The sequence below is a fragment of the Perissodus microlepis genome, chromosome 13, assembly GCF_051167445.1.
Source record: "Perissodus microlepis isolate ML-2025 ecotype Zambia chromosome 13, ASM5116744v1, whole genome shotgun sequence".
Taxonomy (NCBI): domain Eukaryota; kingdom Metazoa; phylum Chordata; class Actinopteri; order Cichliformes; family Cichlidae; genus Perissodus; species Perissodus microlepis.
The window spans coordinates 33,114,168-33,132,292 of record NC_140473.1 but is presented as its reverse complement, the minus strand read 5'-3'; the positions used below and the strand labels follow the sequence as shown (position 1 = coordinate 33,132,292).

Below are 18,125 nucleotides of genomic sequence, written 5' to 3'. Positions count from 1 at the left end.
AGTGTTAGCCACATTAGCATACTTTTTATTTTCCTTTCTGACAGTAACGTGAGCTCTGAATTCTTCAGCTCATGAGCTCATCAGGAAAGTATTTGCTGAGATCAGTGATCTTTGCAACCATACGCCTGTGTGCAACAGTGGAGTCTCCCCCTGCTGGCCATCATAAAGAATGCAGGTTTAGGCTAATTCAAGATTCAAGATTCTTTATTTGTGGCGTGCATGGTTATACAGGTATAAGACGCAGTGAAACGTGACCTGATACGCTCCTCGACTGTGCAAAGAAAAAAGAGAGAGACAGACAGAACTTTATATACAAGGAGGACATTATGTGCAGCAAGTGGGTGAGTTATGTACGTTATATAAATAGAAATAAAACAAAACAATCTGGAAATTCACAGCTTGTGTACACTGCGTGAGGAGGGTGTTAAAGTGTCTTGTGCTGTAGCGAGGCCAGAAGGATTCAGGATGATATGAGACTGTGGTAGCGAGTCCTGTCTCAGTCACTTGTTCGGATGGTGTGGAACCTTCTGCCTGATTTCAGAAGCTGGAGCAGTTCGTTGCTGGGATGGGACGGGTCCTTCAAAATCGGAGTCCAGCATCTCCTGACGTAAATGTCCTGTAGGGACGGGAGAGCAGTCCTGCAGCAGCGTTCTGCCATACGGATCACTCTCTGAAGAGCTTTTTTATCCTTGACACAGCTGTTTCCATACCAGGATAGCTGCATTCTTTACTTAGTCAAACCCAGAAGCTTTGACCATCTATGCGCTGCAGAAACTGAACCTGTTACTGTGGGTCGTACTTCAAAAGTTACATGGGTCCAATGGAAATGTGAGCATGACACGTGAATATTGTGTTAGCATAGATGAGGATTTTTGTTGTTTTCGCCTTAAATGAAACGAACAGCAGTGAATATATCAAACGTTGACTTTTTGTGGGCATCATTGCATCCAACACCAAGTGAACAGTCAAAGAAACAACAAACTGTTATGATGGTGTCTTCAAAGTAAGGATCATTCAAATACAATACGGTATTTTTTAGATTGGTTGTAGTTTATGTTATTAGCTAATATAGTAAGAAACCATCTGTGAAGCCTGTAAAATGCCAGGATCTCTTCATTATTACTCGATTTATTCTTGATTGTGTTCTGTTGGAATGATCTTACCTGAAGTGCTTTATTACTGTGCCTTATATTAATCTGACATTAATCCAAACGGCCACATATTCATATAGAAGTGGACACAGCCCTGAATAATAAATAGAACAGGTGTCCTTCAGTCGTAGGCTCTCGCCCATGTTTGCCTGTAGAGCAGCAGATAAGAGGGAAGCATCTTGCAGTGGAAACTTACTGAAATGCTGTTGTTTAGACTAGAATAAGGTGCCCGGTAATAAAAGTGTCAGGTGCCGTCACCATTTTGAGATCCGCGGCAACGTGTGATGCAGGACGCATCTCCCTTCTAGAAGTAATGTGAAAGAGAAATAAAGTGTTAAATGGTCTATGAGCAGTGCTTTGTCTTCCATCGGAGGCCTCTGAGGAATCAAAAGAACTGGGTGAAGTGTTGATATCAATAGTTCTCATCTTGATCAAAATCACAGTTACAGACAAACCAACTGAAAGGGTTTCGTGTTCGATGGGTCCCTTTAGGACACATCACAGCATTTTCTTTTCTTGTCTTCATGCTCTTTAGCACACGACCTCACTCGAGCCTCAGGTCATGTCTGCTGCTCTGATTTTCTCAATTTGCTCGATACAGTTTTGATTTAATCGTTCACCGAGTGACTGCGTGGGGTCTAAAGTCCGAGGGAACCCCAAACCTGACTCGTCCTTCACCGTTTATCAGTTTCATCTGTGGTTTTGGTGAACCTTATCCTCCGATGATGGTGTGTATTTTTAGTTTTACGTGCGTCTATCACAGTGTAGAAAAAGAAAAAACTGTAAGAGTGAGATGTGAGCAGTTTTGCTTAAAACAAAGATCTCCAGTGTTTGATACAAACACAACAAATTGGTGAATGAAGGATAGATGCCTCAGTACCGAGCCTGCCACCTGTCCTGAAACCGTGACCCAGTCTGCAACAATGCTCAGGTACATGGTATGTGTCAGAATAGCATCCTCATGGACGGAACCCAAGGTTTCCCAGTAGCAAACTGGCACTGGCTCTGCTGGCTTGCCTTTTCCCCATAGGGCATCCTGGTGCCTGGTATTCCCCAGGGAAGTCATGCACAAGCACCCTGCCAGATCATTCATCAGACCGGGACACTTCCCATTGTTCCACGGTCTAGTTCTGATGCTCACGTGCCCATTATTGGTGATTTAAGCAACAGACAGGGGTCAGCACGGGCTGGTCTGCAGCTATGCAGCCATTATACACAACAAACTGGGAAGCACTGTGCAGTTTAACATCTTTCTATCAAACCCAGCATGAACCTTTTTGACAATTTCATTGGATGGGACCACACGGCCCGGCCTTCACTCCCCACCAACATCAGTGAGCTTTGTAATTAACATTCTCTATAATATTAAGAAATTAGCATTTTGTCCACCCCATGTTTTACTGGAGCCAACCAGCAAGATGTGAGTACTTCCAGTATAATCACTGGTTGAGCATGTGATGATGTTGGAGCTTTGCTGGAACTGCAGAGAAATTTAGAATCTGATACAAAATATTGTTTAGTTATTGTAAACTGTACTGATTAAGGTTTGTAAGCACCGTGGACACATGTTCCACACTATTCAAATAATAAGGAATAAAGAAAAATCTATAAATGTTAAATCCATGTGCTCTTTGACAGTTCTCCATTAACAGCTGCTCCTGCAGGCACGGCCTCCATTGATCCTCATTATTATCAGCTCTCAGTCAAAAATGAGATCAAATTCAAACATAATAAGCTAAAGTAACTCTTGTCTAGTGTTATCAGTCTGCAGATAGTTGTTATGTTAAAGCTACCAGTTTCAATACACTGGAGATCAATACATGGGATTTTTTTTCTCTGTAATCAGAATCGTGTTTATTGGCTATGTATATTTGTATATATATATATGACACATACAAGGAATTTGGCTCTCAATCACAGCAATGTAAATCACAACAATATGTAAACAACACAATGAATACTACAGTATACAGTACTGGCAGTGTGAGCAGTGTGACAGCTGTTTAGGAGGGAGCTGGCGAGGGGAAAGAAACTGTTCCTGTGTCGGGGGGTCCTGGTCTGCAGGCTTCTGTACCGTCTGCCAGAGGGCAACAAGTCAAAGAGTCTGTGTCCAGGGTGTGAGGGGTCTGTGATGATGTTCCCTGATCGTTTCCTGGTTCTTGAGCGGTACAGATCCTGGATGGAGGGCAGGGGGGCGCCGATGATCCTTCCTGCTGCCCGCGCAGTCCGCTGCAGTCTGCTCCTGTCCTGTTTAGAGGCTGCACCATACCAGACTGTGATGGAGGAGCACAGGACAGAGTCAGTGACCGCAGTGTAGAACTGGATCAGCAGCTCCTGTGGAACACTGTACTTCCCCAGTTGTCTCAGGAAGTACATCCTCTGCTGGGTCTTTGTGAGGATGGAGTTGATGTTGGTCTCCCACTTCAGGTCCTGGGAGATGGTGGTACCCAGGAACTTGAAGATCTCCACAGTCGACACAGGGCTGTCTGATATGGTGAGGGGGGGCAGAGTTGAGGGGATGTTCTGAAGATCTGCAAATCAGGACAAAATACACCAAAACCATCAGCATGGAGAGATGCTACTAAGAACGAAGTGATAAAAATCAAACCAAGCTGTTAACAGATTAATTATAACAGATATGAAAAGTCATACACGCTTCCTGTTGAGGTGGGTGTTGCAGCTTAATTTGGGATAGTTGGAAATGTTAGCATGAAGCGCCCGTTGCAACTTAAGCTACACAGACACAGTTAGCTTCACTTTCCCGTCTGCTTCTATTTTTCTTTGTATGTCTGGATTTTTTTCCTCGGCCAAGAAGGTTTTCTTTGTTTACCTGCATCTTTGTCTTTTAGCAAGGTTATGTTAAAGCTACCGGCTCACATTTGTTACTCAAAATGTGTTTGTGGTGCTGTTTTATTATGTATGATGAGGACAATGACTGAAAACCAGGATATTTGCTTTGATGGAGAGCTGCATGTCTGTGAAATGCTAGCCACTGGGTTGTGTGTTTGTTTTTGTTTCATGGTGGCTTCACACTTTGCTCTAATAATGGTTTATTTTTCAGGATGCTATTTAAATTCATTTTGTTGTGTAGATTTAGCTTCACATTTACTTTATTGTATTTTATTTTGTAGTTCATTTGAGTTTGCCTCATTAAGAGTTTAGTATTGTCATATTATGTTTGACCATAACACCCACCCACGAGGCACACAGAAGCCCCGCCTACAAGGCACGCCCAAAAGACACATTAACATACAGAGCTGTACAAGAGCTGCCCACAACGCACACCTAGGAGGCACAGACCCACAGTACAGGACCTGCCCAAAACACCAACGTACAAGACACACCCAGCCATCTGCTTACAAGGCAGCTCACAAGATAAACAGACACACACAGCTGTACAAGAGCCTGTTTCTATCTATTACACTAAAAACCACAAGGTTTAAAGTTTGGCATTGAGATGGTTTTGTTAGTGGTCGACACTGAGCACAGCAGTCTGCTGGCAGCGCGAGCTCAGCACTTCCTCTACTGTCTTGATAACATGTGCACACATTTATACATTCAAACATACATTTCCACGTAGCTGATAAGGATTTGGTTTGTCTGCCACACACAAAAACAGCACAAACAGGCACTTTTCATGTTTTTATTCTTTTGCCAAATAAAAGCAAAAAAGCAGCGAAACAAAGATATGATTAGCACGCATCTCACTGTAGACATTACTTACAGTCACATGTCAGTTTTAAAGAAAGACAACGACAAAAGAAGCATCTTTACTACAGCTGTCATCCTGACAGTCTGGCACATCAGTTTCTTTCACACAGCTCATACAGGATTCCCCAAGTTTCTGAATGTTGTTTGTTTTTCTGTTTCTACGTATCCTATATTATCTGTTCTCATTTCTTCACTACATAACGTTTGATCTGTGATGTGGTTTTTTAAATGAACAAAACATTGCTGTTAGAGTTTTGGCATTTCAAAGACAGTAATGTAGGTCCAGTGATGTTAGCTGTAAGTCTAACGAGGCTTTGGAAATAACCTTCTTCCACCTCATTCTGACCCCAGAACGTTTAGTCTGGTGTTCTCTTGCCTCCGAGCTACATGTGTTTGCACTCTAATTGTTGTGCTATATGAATTCGGGCTGTGCATTCACGGCCTAACCATGAGCCAAACAAATGCTGATCAGTTTTTCATACATTTTGACTGAAATGTGAAGAGGATGTAAACAGATCTGAGGCTCTTTGCCATCATTTCATTGGCTGTTTCTCAGGGTTTAAGTTTATCATGTTAAATGTTTTATAAGAAACTTCCCAGAAAACGACATTTTTATATTTGCATCACATTTATGATCCAGTTCTTCAAGAAACATGACACCAGGGTTTGTATGATATAAATCCTGAAGCCCAAAGTTTAAACGCAATATCTGATTCTTGTTGGGTGAAAACCTGGTGATGCCACATTGAAGTATTTTGTGAAGTAATTCTTTTAACTTGTTTCTCGTGTCACATTAAATTTTTCTTGTATGACAAAACTGGTTTGAAGTGCTTTTGCAGTTACATGTATGAGACATAAAAACATAGAAAGAGGTCGTTTTAGAGCATACGTTTCCACATGTGCCCAATATTTGCTCTTTAAATAAAACAGAACGGCCCTGGACAGAGCAACAATGTGGAGTAGTAAGGTGAGAAGGATAAAATGGGAACGTTTGATGTGACACTGCAGGTGTGAGTCAAAGTCACGCTGATGAAGGGTGCAGATGCAGGACGATGATTCGTTTATGACTCAACACCAAATTAAAAGAAAAGCCGGAGCAACAGGAGACAAACTGTTGTCACAGGTTCCTGCGAGCTGGGTCTGGATATGTTTATGTATACATCCTTGTCCTTAAGCAGTTCTCCTACTTATATGTATATGCAAGTATATTTACTATATTGAGTAAACATAATTTACATTTGATAGAGGGACATCCTTTTCCTTTCACTGCAGTACATTTCTACAGTGTAAACCTTTATTTGTGTTCTCAGGATCAAAATAAAGTGGTTACATTTTGAGATTACCTGGTTACATCTTTGTGTTGTGGTTTAGTTTTTGCAGTAAATTTTGGGTGTACATCCTGTGAATGGACATCCTGTGTTATATGATCTTAGAATGCAGTGATCACAGACGTCACCTTGTACATTTGAAAATGAGAAAGCATCCTGACCCCTGATGTCAGCATATCAGAGTCAGCGACACCGGCCGATACGTTCTCCTCACAGGAGAAAAATAAAGAGACTGTTTGGAGCTGTTACAGGAGACTGTGTTATTTCAGAACAATAAGATTTCATGTCACATAAAAACGTCCAGTGCACTGCTGCAAGCTTGCTTTCCTTCTTGATGGTGCATACGTATTCACAGCCATAGGACTATTCTGCCTGGCACTTATGTCTTGCCCAGTCTGGTCTGATTGTGGCATTCACCCTGTACTTGGCTGGCTGCAGGACCACTCCGAACTTTCCCTCCAGACTGGGCAGACCATGGCCTGGTGGGACAGTCAGAGTGAAGCGCTGCAGGATCCAGGACAGGAAGAGAAAGAGCTCCATCTTGGCCAAGGCCTCACCTAGACATACTCTCAGCCCAGCACCGAAGGGCAGGTAGCTGGGTGATGGGATCGTCAGTCCTGTGCCTTCACTATTCAAGAACCGGCCTGCAGAGCAACAACAACAGGTTTAAGTTCACCAGCTGTGATGGTCACAGAAGCTAAACTAAAAGAACTGTCAGATCCATCCTGTATACATATGTTGGTTCAGGATTTCATGTATTTGTCTCAATCTTAAAACAGTGGCGGTGAATCAAACGGGATCAAGACTCCAGGTATCCCCCTAAGGTGAGGGTTTCCTGGTGAGACACTGACTTGCTGCTATTAGAGTCCTTTCTCCTTGGACTTTCAGATTCCTTGGAGAATTTGAAAGTCCAAAAATCGTCTTGATGCATGCTCAATGATCCAGGTAAGTAAATCCCCGAAGGTTGATTCTGTTCATCTGGACGTGGCCGTTTTTTTAGTGGGAGAAACGTTTCGTCACTCATCCAGGTGACTTCTTCAGTCCGAAAAACGATCAAAAACAGGGTGTTTGTCGGGTCTTTAACATACAATTCAAAGCACCCTGATGTCACCGTTATTGTGTATTAACTTAAGTAGCCAAAAGCCAAAAGCCATAACAATGATAGGAGCCAGAGACAGTGTATGCCTTTCTATCACCATTAATCATCCTTGACTGAGGGAACAAACCAAACAGACTTTTGCCTCAGAGAATAAAATCAGTTTCCATAACTGGATATTAAACTGTGGACAGATGTTTGCTCTTACCAGGGTCAAACCGCTCTGGGTTCTTCCACTCCTTCTCATCATGGTGCAGAGCCCACAGGTTGATAATGACTCGAGTTCCCTTCCTCACTGTGAAATCTCCAATGCTACAGAGACAAGAGCTCCCAGTTCACTCATGGGATTGACAATGGTATTTGTGCATCAGGTAAATGTATTTTTAAGACTTCATTCAGAAACAGAAGATTCCAGATCAGTCCTATTTGTCAGTACAGAGCAGTAAGCTTCCTGTCCTAATACACAGCCTGGTCACTTTTCACAGAAGTGTGTCATTTTAATAGATTGACGCAGTCAGCAGTCACCTCTGCTGTGTGTCAACGTGGCTTTATTAAATGGGCGTGTTGTTCGTGAAGGGTGAACTCAGCGAGCATCGCTGTACCTGGTGTCACAGAGAGCCACGTGGGGGATGAGTAGAGGTGCCACGGGGCGAATCCGTAATAATTCCCTAATGGTGGCCTCCAGATAGGGCAGACTGCCTCTGTCGGTGAGTTTAGGAGAGCGGCTGTCACCCACCGTCCTGTCCAGCTCATCCTGGATACGTCTTTGCACCTAAACATGAACCAGTAGTGTCACTGTGCATCGGAGATGCTCTTTAAGAGCTTCACAGACTCAGGATTCACACATTTTTCTCTGTTGCATTTGATTAGAATCAATAAAAATATTATTGCCAATGGCTGCTGCAGAGTGGACACTGCAAGTTGGACAGTAATGGGAATAAAGGGCATGGCATGCTACTACACAAGTTAAGATTACCATCACTTATGTGTTGTGAGACTTGGCATGTTTTTATATGTGTGCTTTCACATTCACACTCCGGGCAGGTGAGTAACCTGATCTGCAGCTGCAGCCACCTGGAATCTGCACGATTCATTCAGCTGTGGTTTTCTTGCAGCTTGACAACAACTGACTTTATTAATGACTTTGTGTGTGTTGATGATGTTGCATAGGTAAAGTTTGTAAAAAGATGCTTAAACCTTATTAGATTCAGAGTTTTAAACATGTTTTAGACCACAGACAGAGAGGAGGAGAAGGGTCGTTTTTATCAGACATCTTTGAAACCCACGCCACGCACCTCGTGGAAACACTGCTGCTGAGCGAGCCTTACCTCTGGGTGATGAATCAGGTACGTTATGGCCCATTTGAGCACTGTGGTAGTGGTTTCCACGCCAGCGCCAAAGATGTCTCCCACTGTCATGAGAATGTGGTCATCACTCAGGCCCACGGACTCTGCACTTATCTCTGATGTGTTGTTGTTCTCCGCACTGCGCTTGGCTCTTAGCAGAGCGTCTATCAGGTCTCTCTGCACGTGGTCGTTGTAATTCACCTGTGAGGGAGCAACATGTCAGCGTACAGGATACAGCGTACAGAACGCTTTGTATTTATTTAGCAAAGCAGCCTAATGTGACCGCTGTAGTCAAGTATGTCTCTGTGTTCTAATGTCCACCATCTCACAGCTGCACAGGATCACAGCTCTACTACAACATTGTGATTTTTCTGCCTCAAATGTTGCCGATGCATTTGTACAAATGAAAGGAACCAAGTATGTGATATAAGGTACGGGACACATCACTAAAAGAGCAGTTTGTACTGTACACTACCTTTACATTTCAAACACTAATGGCCCTGTGGTTAAAGGGTTACCTTGTGTTCATCAACTTTCTTCTGTAGAAGTTTGTCTCTGATGGAAACACAGTGTTTTAGGAGACGTAGGTCTGCATTAGGAAAGATCTGTGATAAAGACAAAAACAGCCTGATAAACATCACGGCCCAACTGTCACCTTCTTCCTCATCGCTCAAAATGTGCTGCGAGAGCTCGATCGTGCTAGGATCATTAGAAACATGCACTGCAAATGTGTGTGGATCAGACACTCTTCACATTCTTTCACCATAAATTCTAAGAAACACCAGAGTGGCAGTAATCCCACTAAGGAAACACAACGAGGCGTCCTTTATCTTTCTGTTGATTGCCTACATTTACACTGCGGTCTGATTGTTTCTGCTCTGAGTTCTTGCTGCTTACCTGCAGCCAGGGGAAAATGTCCACCAGGCTGTCTTTGGCCACAGTGTCCACAATGCCCTGGCTGTACTGCAGCATATTCTCAAACTCTGAGTCGCCTCGGCGGTAGGACGAGTTGAAGCAGAGAGAACAGATAACGTTGGTGACGGCGCGAGTCAGCTCAGGAGAAAGATCCAGGGCCAGCCCCACGTCTGCTGCCTCTGACAGCACGGAGCACAGAGACTGGGCCTCTGCACAAACTGGGCAAGACAAAGTTCATTACCTTACATATTTATCATACTCAGAAATACTACAGCAGATATTACTGCATTTGGAGCATTCAATATCTCTCTGTACACACACACACACACACGGACACACACACGGACACACACACGGACACACACACACACACACACACACGGACACACACACACACACACGGACACACACGGACATACACACACACACACACACGGACACACACACACAGTTTCCTACTGTTGCCAATCTTTAGTTGTGAGGTGGCTCTAAATAAATAAACTTTATTGTTTCTCTTTATTATTTTTATTGTACTAGAGTAGAATGAGAGTAGAATGAGAGTAGAATGAGAGTAGAACGACCAATCACTTTGTAAAAACAGGTCCTTTCCACCTGCTGACTGATCATTGGATTAGATATTTCTCTTTAACTTAAATTTATGCTTAAATGCTTTGAAGAGTAAAACAAGTCCCCGAGTGTGTTCGTTTAAATGAGTGTCTGCTTGTTGTGATTTATTGCTGCTGATCTGCCTGCCATACGCAGTCTCACATGACAGAGTGGTATCAAACTAGAGGAGTGAACTGTACTCACTGGTCTTCTCAAGAGAGGCAGAACCTTCTCCAAACATGCACAGGGCTGCATGGACTATCTTCCTGTGGAACTTCCACGTAGCACTGTAGTCTCCAAATGCAATGTCCTTCCCATCTTTAGTCAGAATATCTGTAGTTACCTTCATCACAAACACGACATGAATGGAAACCAATCCAAAAAACAACCAAACAGAACAGGACATTTAGGAGAGAGTTATACTCACAGTTCTAGGTCTTCCTGCAAACGTCTTTCCCTTCTTGAGCAAGACTTCTTTGGCGTGCACATGATGGTTGACGACAATCACACTGTGGGAGCCCATCATCAGCGAGTATGTTTGTCCGTATTTTACCTGCAGTTCTTTGAAAAGCACATGCGGTTGTAATTCACTCTGCAGGCTCAGCAGGCTGCCAATCAGTGGTAGTGCAGGGAGGTGTGGCGGCTCCCTAGAACCGTGTGCAGACATCCTGAACTTGAACTGCAGTGCTAACAAAGTGAGGCCCACCGCCATGAACACACACAGACACCAAAACCAAGCCATATCAGAGACAGAGGCGCTTGGTTCAACAGAGCTGAAACATCCCAGGAAATATCTGTTCAAGGTCTCCCAACCACTGCGGAGCGCTGCTTTTATGCAGCAGCTTCAAGGCCAGGTCCTTGAATCTTTAGGACTGTGACAACTCAAACAAGATAAGATGACACTCAGTCTTTCTAGAACTACACAAGATGCTGTAAAAGTGTAGAATAGAACAGAACAGAACAGAATAGAACAGAACAGAATAGAATAGAATAGAACAGAATAGAACAGAACAGAACAGAACAGAATAGAACAGAACAGAACAGAACAGAATAGAACAGAACAGAACAGAACAGAACAGAATAGAATAGAACAGAATAGAACAGAACAGGACAGGACAGAACAGGACAGAATAGAACAGAACAGGACAGAACAGAACAGGACAGAACAGAATAGAACAGAACAGAACAGAACAGAACAGGACAGAATAGAACAGAACAGGACAGAACAGAACAGGACAGAACAGAATAGAACAGGACAGAACAGAACAGGACAGGACAGAACAGAACAGAACAGAACAGAATAGAACAGAACAGAACAGAACAGAATAGAATAGAACAGAACAGAATAGAACAGAACAGAACAGAACAGAACAGAACAGAACAGGACAGAATAGAACAGAACAGAATAGAACAGAATAGAACAGAACAGAATAGAATAGAATAGAACAGAACAGAACAGAATAGAACAGAACAGAACAGAACAGAATAGAACAGAACAGAATAGAACAGAATAGAATAGAACAGAATAGAATAGAATAGAATAGAACAGAATAGAACAGAACAGAACAGAACAGGACAGAATAGAACAGAACAGAACAGAATAGAACAGGACAGAACAGAATAGAATAGAACAGAACAGAATAGAACAGAATAGAACAGAACAGAACAGAACAGGACAGAATAGAACAGAACAGGACAGAACAGAACAGGACAGAACAGAACAGAACAGAATAGAACAGAATAGAATAGAACAGAACAGAACAGAACAGAACAGAACAGAATAGAACAGAACAGAATAGAACAGAATAGAATAGAATAGAACAGAACAGAACAGAATAGAACAGAACAGAACAGAACAGAACAGAACAGAATAGAACAGAACAGAACAGAATAGAACAGGACAGAACAGAACAGAATAGAACAGAACAGAATAGAACAGGACAGAACAGAACAGAACAGGACAGAACAGAACAGAATAGAATAGAACAGGACAGAACAGAACAGAATAGAACAGAACAGAATAGAACAGGACAGAACAGAACAGAACAGGACAGAACAGAACAGAACAGAATAGAACAGAATAGAATAGAACAGAACAGAATAGAACAGGACAGAACAGAATAGAACAGAACAGAATAGAACAGAACAGAACAGAATAGAACAGAACAGAATAGAATAGAATAGAATAGAATAGAACAGAACAGAACAGAATAGAACAGGACAGAACAGAACAGAACAGAACAGAATAGAACAGAACAGAACAGAATAGAATAGAATAGAATAGCCATTTATTGACTTTGTACATGTACAAAGAAATTACAGGAGCTCCACACCAACTGTGCAGGAGTGAAAAAGTAAAATCAATAAATAGCAAACAAAGGAAATATATAGAAAACAAGACAAAGGCTCACACAGGAAACAGTGTGAAGGGACTTAGTTACTTAGTAGAGTGAGTATTACGTCAGTTTAATGAGCGAGTACACGCATGTAAAAGCGTGTATATAGCGTGTGCAGGACATCATAAAGAAGACCCAGGTAGCTAATTAAAGGCATGTGGTATTTTTGCACGACAGTTCATTTATGGGAACCACGCAGGAAAACGCCGAATGCACGAAGTTAATTTGTGGTGGAGTATGTGTTGCTTTGTAGCATTCCTAGTTTGACTTGCAGTAAGTTGGAAGTATATGATGTGACCACAGTTTCATTTGAAATCTGGATGTTGTACAACTTTAATCAGCGTCACGCATCTGAAAACGTGTCAATAATAAACCAGATGAACAGAATGGAGTAAAAATGATTTTACTGCATTACATGCAAGTGAGAAAGAAACACACGGAGTTTATTTTGCACACAGCCAGACTGCGCGTCTGCACCGGAGCCCTATCTAATCTACTGAACTCGTTGCTGTGTAGTTTGTCCTTTCCCGCGCACCATCGCTAACCAACATAGAAAAATGGCTTCAGCTGATTCCCAGCCGCGGTTCGGACAGTCTGTCAAAGGCTTGTTATCCGATAAAGTGGGCTCCTGCAGCGGGGATGTTATCGCGTTGACACGTCAAGTGCTAAAAGGATCCCGCAGTCAGGAGGTATCGCCACGCAAGTGATTTTAACTCGAGTTTAGTGATTTTTAGCGTCTGCTTTGAGCACGAGCTAATGGAAAGCCCATTGTTAGCTAACGGAAACACTACAGGAACGGACTAGATCAGAGTGTATGCTGGAAGGATTCAGACTGTTATGTTCAATATTTGACAAAGAAAATAAAATCCACCAAAAGACGAGCGCTGCTATAATATATGCGTTACTGTAGCTGATCATTGTTTATTAATCAAACAGGAAACGAGTGGACAGCTGCTCTGACAGCTGGAGTTGTCTTATGGCGCCAGATGTTTCAGATGTGAACTGCTGACAGTTGTTGTTCTGGCAAATTCGACACGTGGTGTCCTGACTTCATTTAAACGCACGTGTGTGTATTGTACTGAAAATCCTGCTGATTAAAAGCGGAACACATGTAGGAAGTTGAGGATTATTAGGTTTAACATTTAAAGCAGGAAGCAGCGGATGTTGCTGGGATGATGAACATATCACTGTGACATTAACATGAATCAGCAGATCTGCATAGAAGAATAGAATTGGTGCACATGTACACCAACTGTGCCGGGATGAAATCTGAGTAATATAAATGGCAAAAAGGAGAAACATACAAAAACAAGAGAAAGGAACATTTGGGAGAACAAGCTGTAAATGCTTGGAAGAAAAGACTGACTAGAGTCCGTGTGTGAGTGATGGAGGCTACACAGACTGTGGCTCAGATTGGTGTTCGTTAACAGTCCAAATGGCCTGAGGGAAGAAGTTTGGGGCCATCCTGATGCTTTGGGCACTGACCTGCTGCAGTGCTTCACTCGCTCACTCATGGTCTTCTTTATGAACAGAACACATACGGTCTTCTGTTGCTGGTAGTTTGCAGCTTTGTGGCAGTTTTGAGCTGCAGAGACATTTACTGTCCTGTATGAACTCAGTGTTTTCAATTATAAATGTTCATAAATGTGATGCGTCTGTTACTAGAAACATCTGTAATGAAAGAACATAAAGCAGATGACTCATGTGAAAGCGCCGTGTGAACGTAGTGTTTACACGTCACACGCATGTCTGTGGACTGTGGGGAGAAATCCCCCGACTCTGGTGGCAGGTCTGTGTGTGCACGTTGCCACAGTGTAGTTATCTCAGTAACTCCTCCAGGTACTTGGGCAGGTTTGTTTTAAAGCAGCTTCACGATAATAGTAGGAAGTCAGGTTTGTGATATTCATCGAACACACGGACGTGTGAATCTTGTTTTGCTGTGAAGTTAAGAGTTAAGTTCAACGAAGCTTCCTAACAGATCTGTTTCTAAAAGCCAGAGAAGTGAAGTTTTGTTGGGAAACCAGGCCTCTGTTAAAAATGTGTAAGTCATGATTGTTAGTGTGCGTCTGCACAGCTGACGTCTGGTTTAATTTTGTTTTGTTTTTTTAACCAAATCTTTCATATCAATTTATTAAAGAAACATGGACTCTTCTGGCCCAACACTAACACGACCCGGTGGGTCTGAGTGTTTGCCTGATCCCCAGTTTGATCCCAGGAGGAGATACAAATCCCAGAATGCAATGTAATGTGGAGTAAACAGACTTTTGCCTAGTGAACAAAACCCTGCTGTCCTTTTCCTGAGGAGTTTCCCTGTTTTTAGGATTTTCTGTTAAATGTGCTGTGGGTGTGGAGTTTTCCACGGTTGCTTTAGCAAAGCTCAGCTGTCACAGGGCAACAGGCTGGCCAATGAGTGGTTAAGGTTTCCAACTGCAGACGGCTGTCCTGATATTTCTGTGACAAAATAAACAGCTGTCAGATGTTACCATGGTGATAAAGGTTTGTTTATTCAGTTGAAGTACTGATTAAATAATCGTAACGATTGTGTTGCCGCGGATGTCTCTTTCAGCTTCTCGGTCAAGCAGCAAGAAGCATGGTGATTCAGGAGGATGCTATCCTGCACTCTGAGGATGTGAGTAGTCTTCTGATAGGTCAGAGGAAATCTCGACGATCACATGAGATGCGCTTCATTATTGGAGAAAGAAAATCCTCAAAAACAATTTTACACTTGGTGTTCGCTGAGGTCCAAAACTGTGTGTGTGCTCTTGTTCTCTCTCATCTCTTGCAGAGCCTGAGAAAAATGTCCATTATCACCACACATTTACAGTACCAGTAAGTAGCACTCGTCTCTTTCATGTATGAAACCTGTTGGCTTTGCTTAAACTGGTTGCTGTAAAGTCTCTCTGTCTCTGTCTGTCTAAGGCAGGAGGCCATTCAGAAGAAGTAAGTGTGACCACAGCTGTGTATGCTTCAGAGAAACAGCTGGAGCATTTCTCAGCAGTAAGCTTGGTTCTGTTCCTCTGTCCTCCAGTGTGGAGCACTCGAAAAACCTGCAGGACCAGCTGAGACACCTGTTGAAGTAGCGGAGAGGACATGCTGCGTTTACACGTCTGCAGACAGCGTCTCAGGACACTGTTGGACTTTTAGTTCAAATGAACTAACATTTGAAGGGAGGCGCGTCTCTGCGTCAGTGAACCACCGTGGGATACTTAACATGAAATGTTGTGTTCATTAAAGTTACTGTCGCCTCACATCAAACAGCACACATGCTTCTGTCATACTGGACTATATGTACATCTGTGGGACGGGTGTGTGACAATAACATCAAGGTAAAACATCAAAGACCTTAATAAAAGTACTAAATGAGCTGGTCCATTTTACATTAAGGAGAAACATGACACTGAGCTGCTCCTGTGACCGGCCAGCACGTCACGGAGTGGGTGGGAGATACTTTTCAGCATCTCCTCATCTTGGACAACATCCACCTCTTCAACAGCACCTTTAGAGAGTCCGGCTCCACACCCACAGCATCACCTGCTTTGTGGATCAGTGCATTGAGTGTGCTGGCATCTGCGACCCTCAACCTGCTGCTCCAGCATGTCACAGCATCGAGGACGCACTGGCCACAACAGAGCGTCACCCTACACATGTTAAAGGACCTCAGCTGGTCCACAGTCGTTTCCTTTATCAGGTTGAGCTGCAGATGATTCTGCTTACACCACAGAACGCAGCGCTGATACAAAGTCTGTCAACTAATAACAATCGAATAAAAGGCTGAAGTGAAGCCAAGTCATTGGGACCTGCAGTCACCTGCAGCTTCAGCACTTTAGTGCCCGTTCTTGAACAGGAAGGGATATTTGTGGCCACATTTTACATCTGATAGAATATTAAACTAATGTAAAGTTTAAACGTAGTGTTTTATCCACATACCAGGCTGTAGTCTGCCAACCTCAAGGGAACAAAATGAAATTATGGGCAAAGCCTTTATCAAAAACAATCCTCAGATTTGAGGGACGTTTTTCTCTTTCGCTGGCTCTTCATCATCCCTAACTGACGACACGGAGCAAAAGGACAAATTTATCAGCAGCTGAAGGCCAAACAGCTGCTTGGCCCTGACGGTGTCCCTGTAGCCATGCTCCTGAGTCCACACGTGTTCAACAAGACTTCACAATTCGCTGCTGAGGAGGCGAAATCCAAGGCTAGGCACGTAGCGGGGCCACCAGTCAAACTACAGAAACTGTCGTGTGATGCTGTGGTCCAGAGTGTAACCGGCCTCTCGCTCTGAGGGAGCTGGGACAGGCTCCAGCATCCCCGCCACTCTGAATAAGCAGAAGAATATAAAACACCAATAATAATAAGAATGACTGATCATTTCAGCTGCTGTTACAAAAGAATTTCCCTGAAAGATCATGTGCTCACAGTAAATCAACTGTGACTTGACAGGAGAGGCACTTACGTCGTACCATTTTATTCAAGCAGTTCTTCCTTCTACAAGTCTTCTTCACTCCAGCTCTGAGTACCTCACCCCCCGGGGGCATCAGTATCATTGTGACCTTCTCTAGTACATTCTGTCAAATGTCTGTAACGAGCTCAGGCCAACAGGATGTGAAATGTCCTGTGGGAACCGTCCCCACGGCCTTGATGCAGTTATCAGCTCGAGACTTCAGTGTCGTTACTGGTTCCAGACAATCACAAGGTTGTCTGAGAGTTTCACACACTCTCATAGTTCATGTATAGTTCTGTGAAAAATACAGTTTTCACTTTTCCATAGCAACAGCTTGATTTGTTTTTCAGTCATTATTATTCACCATCAACAACAGACTACACGTCCATCCACCCGAGATACGATCTCTCCAGCGTGTCCTGGGTCTGCCCCGGGGCCTCCTACACAGATGTATATATACTGCTGCAGAGCTGTTTTAGAGGGTTTATGTTTTTCTGGAGGTGTGGTCCTAGATCAGCTGTAAAACAGCCCGTTTCAGTTTAAGCTTTGTTTTTAATAAATGCTTGAAAAAATGTTTTGTCTCCCTCCATTTCTTCTTGTTGCGTGTTGAAGCTCTACTTGGAACCTTGTTGAGATCCAACCATGAAAAATATCATTTGCCATTTTTAAGTGGTCTTAAACCTTTGATGGGGACGTATAAAGGTGGGATGAAGATCAGTAGTCCAGAAGAAATCTCATCATTCTGTCTCACACACTGGCTCCAAGCCTTCCCTAAGTGTCAAAGTGTGTTCAGATTCAATGAGTGAAAAGGTCGCAGCACGAGATTCACACGTTCACACAATCAGAACAAAAATAAAAGCTATATTTGCAGTGACCCGTCCCATTAAGGGACAACTGGACCCAGTTACAATGAAACTAACCAAGGAAAACTTTACTGAGGAGAAACATTAGTAGAAAAGAGATAAAGTCTGATAACACAGCACAGCAGTGATTTGTGTGAGCGGACAGAGCTAAGAGCTGACCTATTATCATGAACCAGGCTTATCAGGAGCTACAGGAACACTTGTTGTATGTTGGAGCAGCAGTTTATCAGCAGCTGAGAGGAAGAGGCTGGATAAACTCATCAGGAAGGCCA

The 18,125-nt window shown here is 43.1% G+C and overlaps 2 protein-coding genes across 3 annotated transcripts; one reads left to right on the top strand and one right to left on the bottom strand.

Moving 5' to 3' along the window:
* Window positions 1-2,982: 2,982 nt before the first annotated feature.
* cyp17a1 (cytochrome P450, family 17, subfamily A, polypeptide 1) lies at window positions 2,983-10,968 on the bottom strand. The gene is made up of 8 exons (XM_084949109.1): window positions 10,581-10,968; window positions 10,358-10,496; window positions 9,530-9,765; window positions 9,151-9,237; window positions 8,615-8,833; window positions 7,889-8,058; window positions 7,495-7,598; window positions 2,983-6,834 (listed from the first exon to the last, which is right to left on the bottom strand). The coding sequence occupies exons 1-8, from the start codon at window positions 10,893-10,895 to the stop codon at window positions 6,554-6,556; spliced, it is 1,551 nt and encodes a 516-aa protein (XP_084805235.1). The 5' UTR covers window positions 10,896-10,968; the 3' UTR covers window positions 2,983-6,553.
* Window positions 10,969-13,048: 2,080 nt separating this feature from the next.
* borcs7 (BLOC-1 related complex subunit 7) lies at window positions 13,049-15,912 on the top strand. 2 transcript variants are annotated; one of them, XM_084949112.1, is made up of 5 exons: window positions 13,056-13,238; window positions 15,116-15,178; window positions 15,335-15,378; window positions 15,469-15,489; window positions 15,578-15,912. In XM_084949112.1, the coding sequence occupies exons 1-5, from the start codon at window positions 13,107-13,109 to the stop codon at window positions 15,627-15,629; spliced, it is 312 nt and encodes a 103-aa protein (XP_084805238.1). In that variant the 5' UTR covers window positions 13,056-13,106; the 3' UTR covers window positions 15,630-15,912. The 2 variants fall into 2 exon arrangements, with proteins under 2 accessions (XP_084805239.1, XP_084805238.1); XM_084949113.1 differs by lacking the exon at window positions 15,469-15,489 and having other exon boundaries at window positions 13,049-13,238.
* The last annotated feature ends 2,213 nt before the right edge of the window (window positions 15,913-18,125 follow it).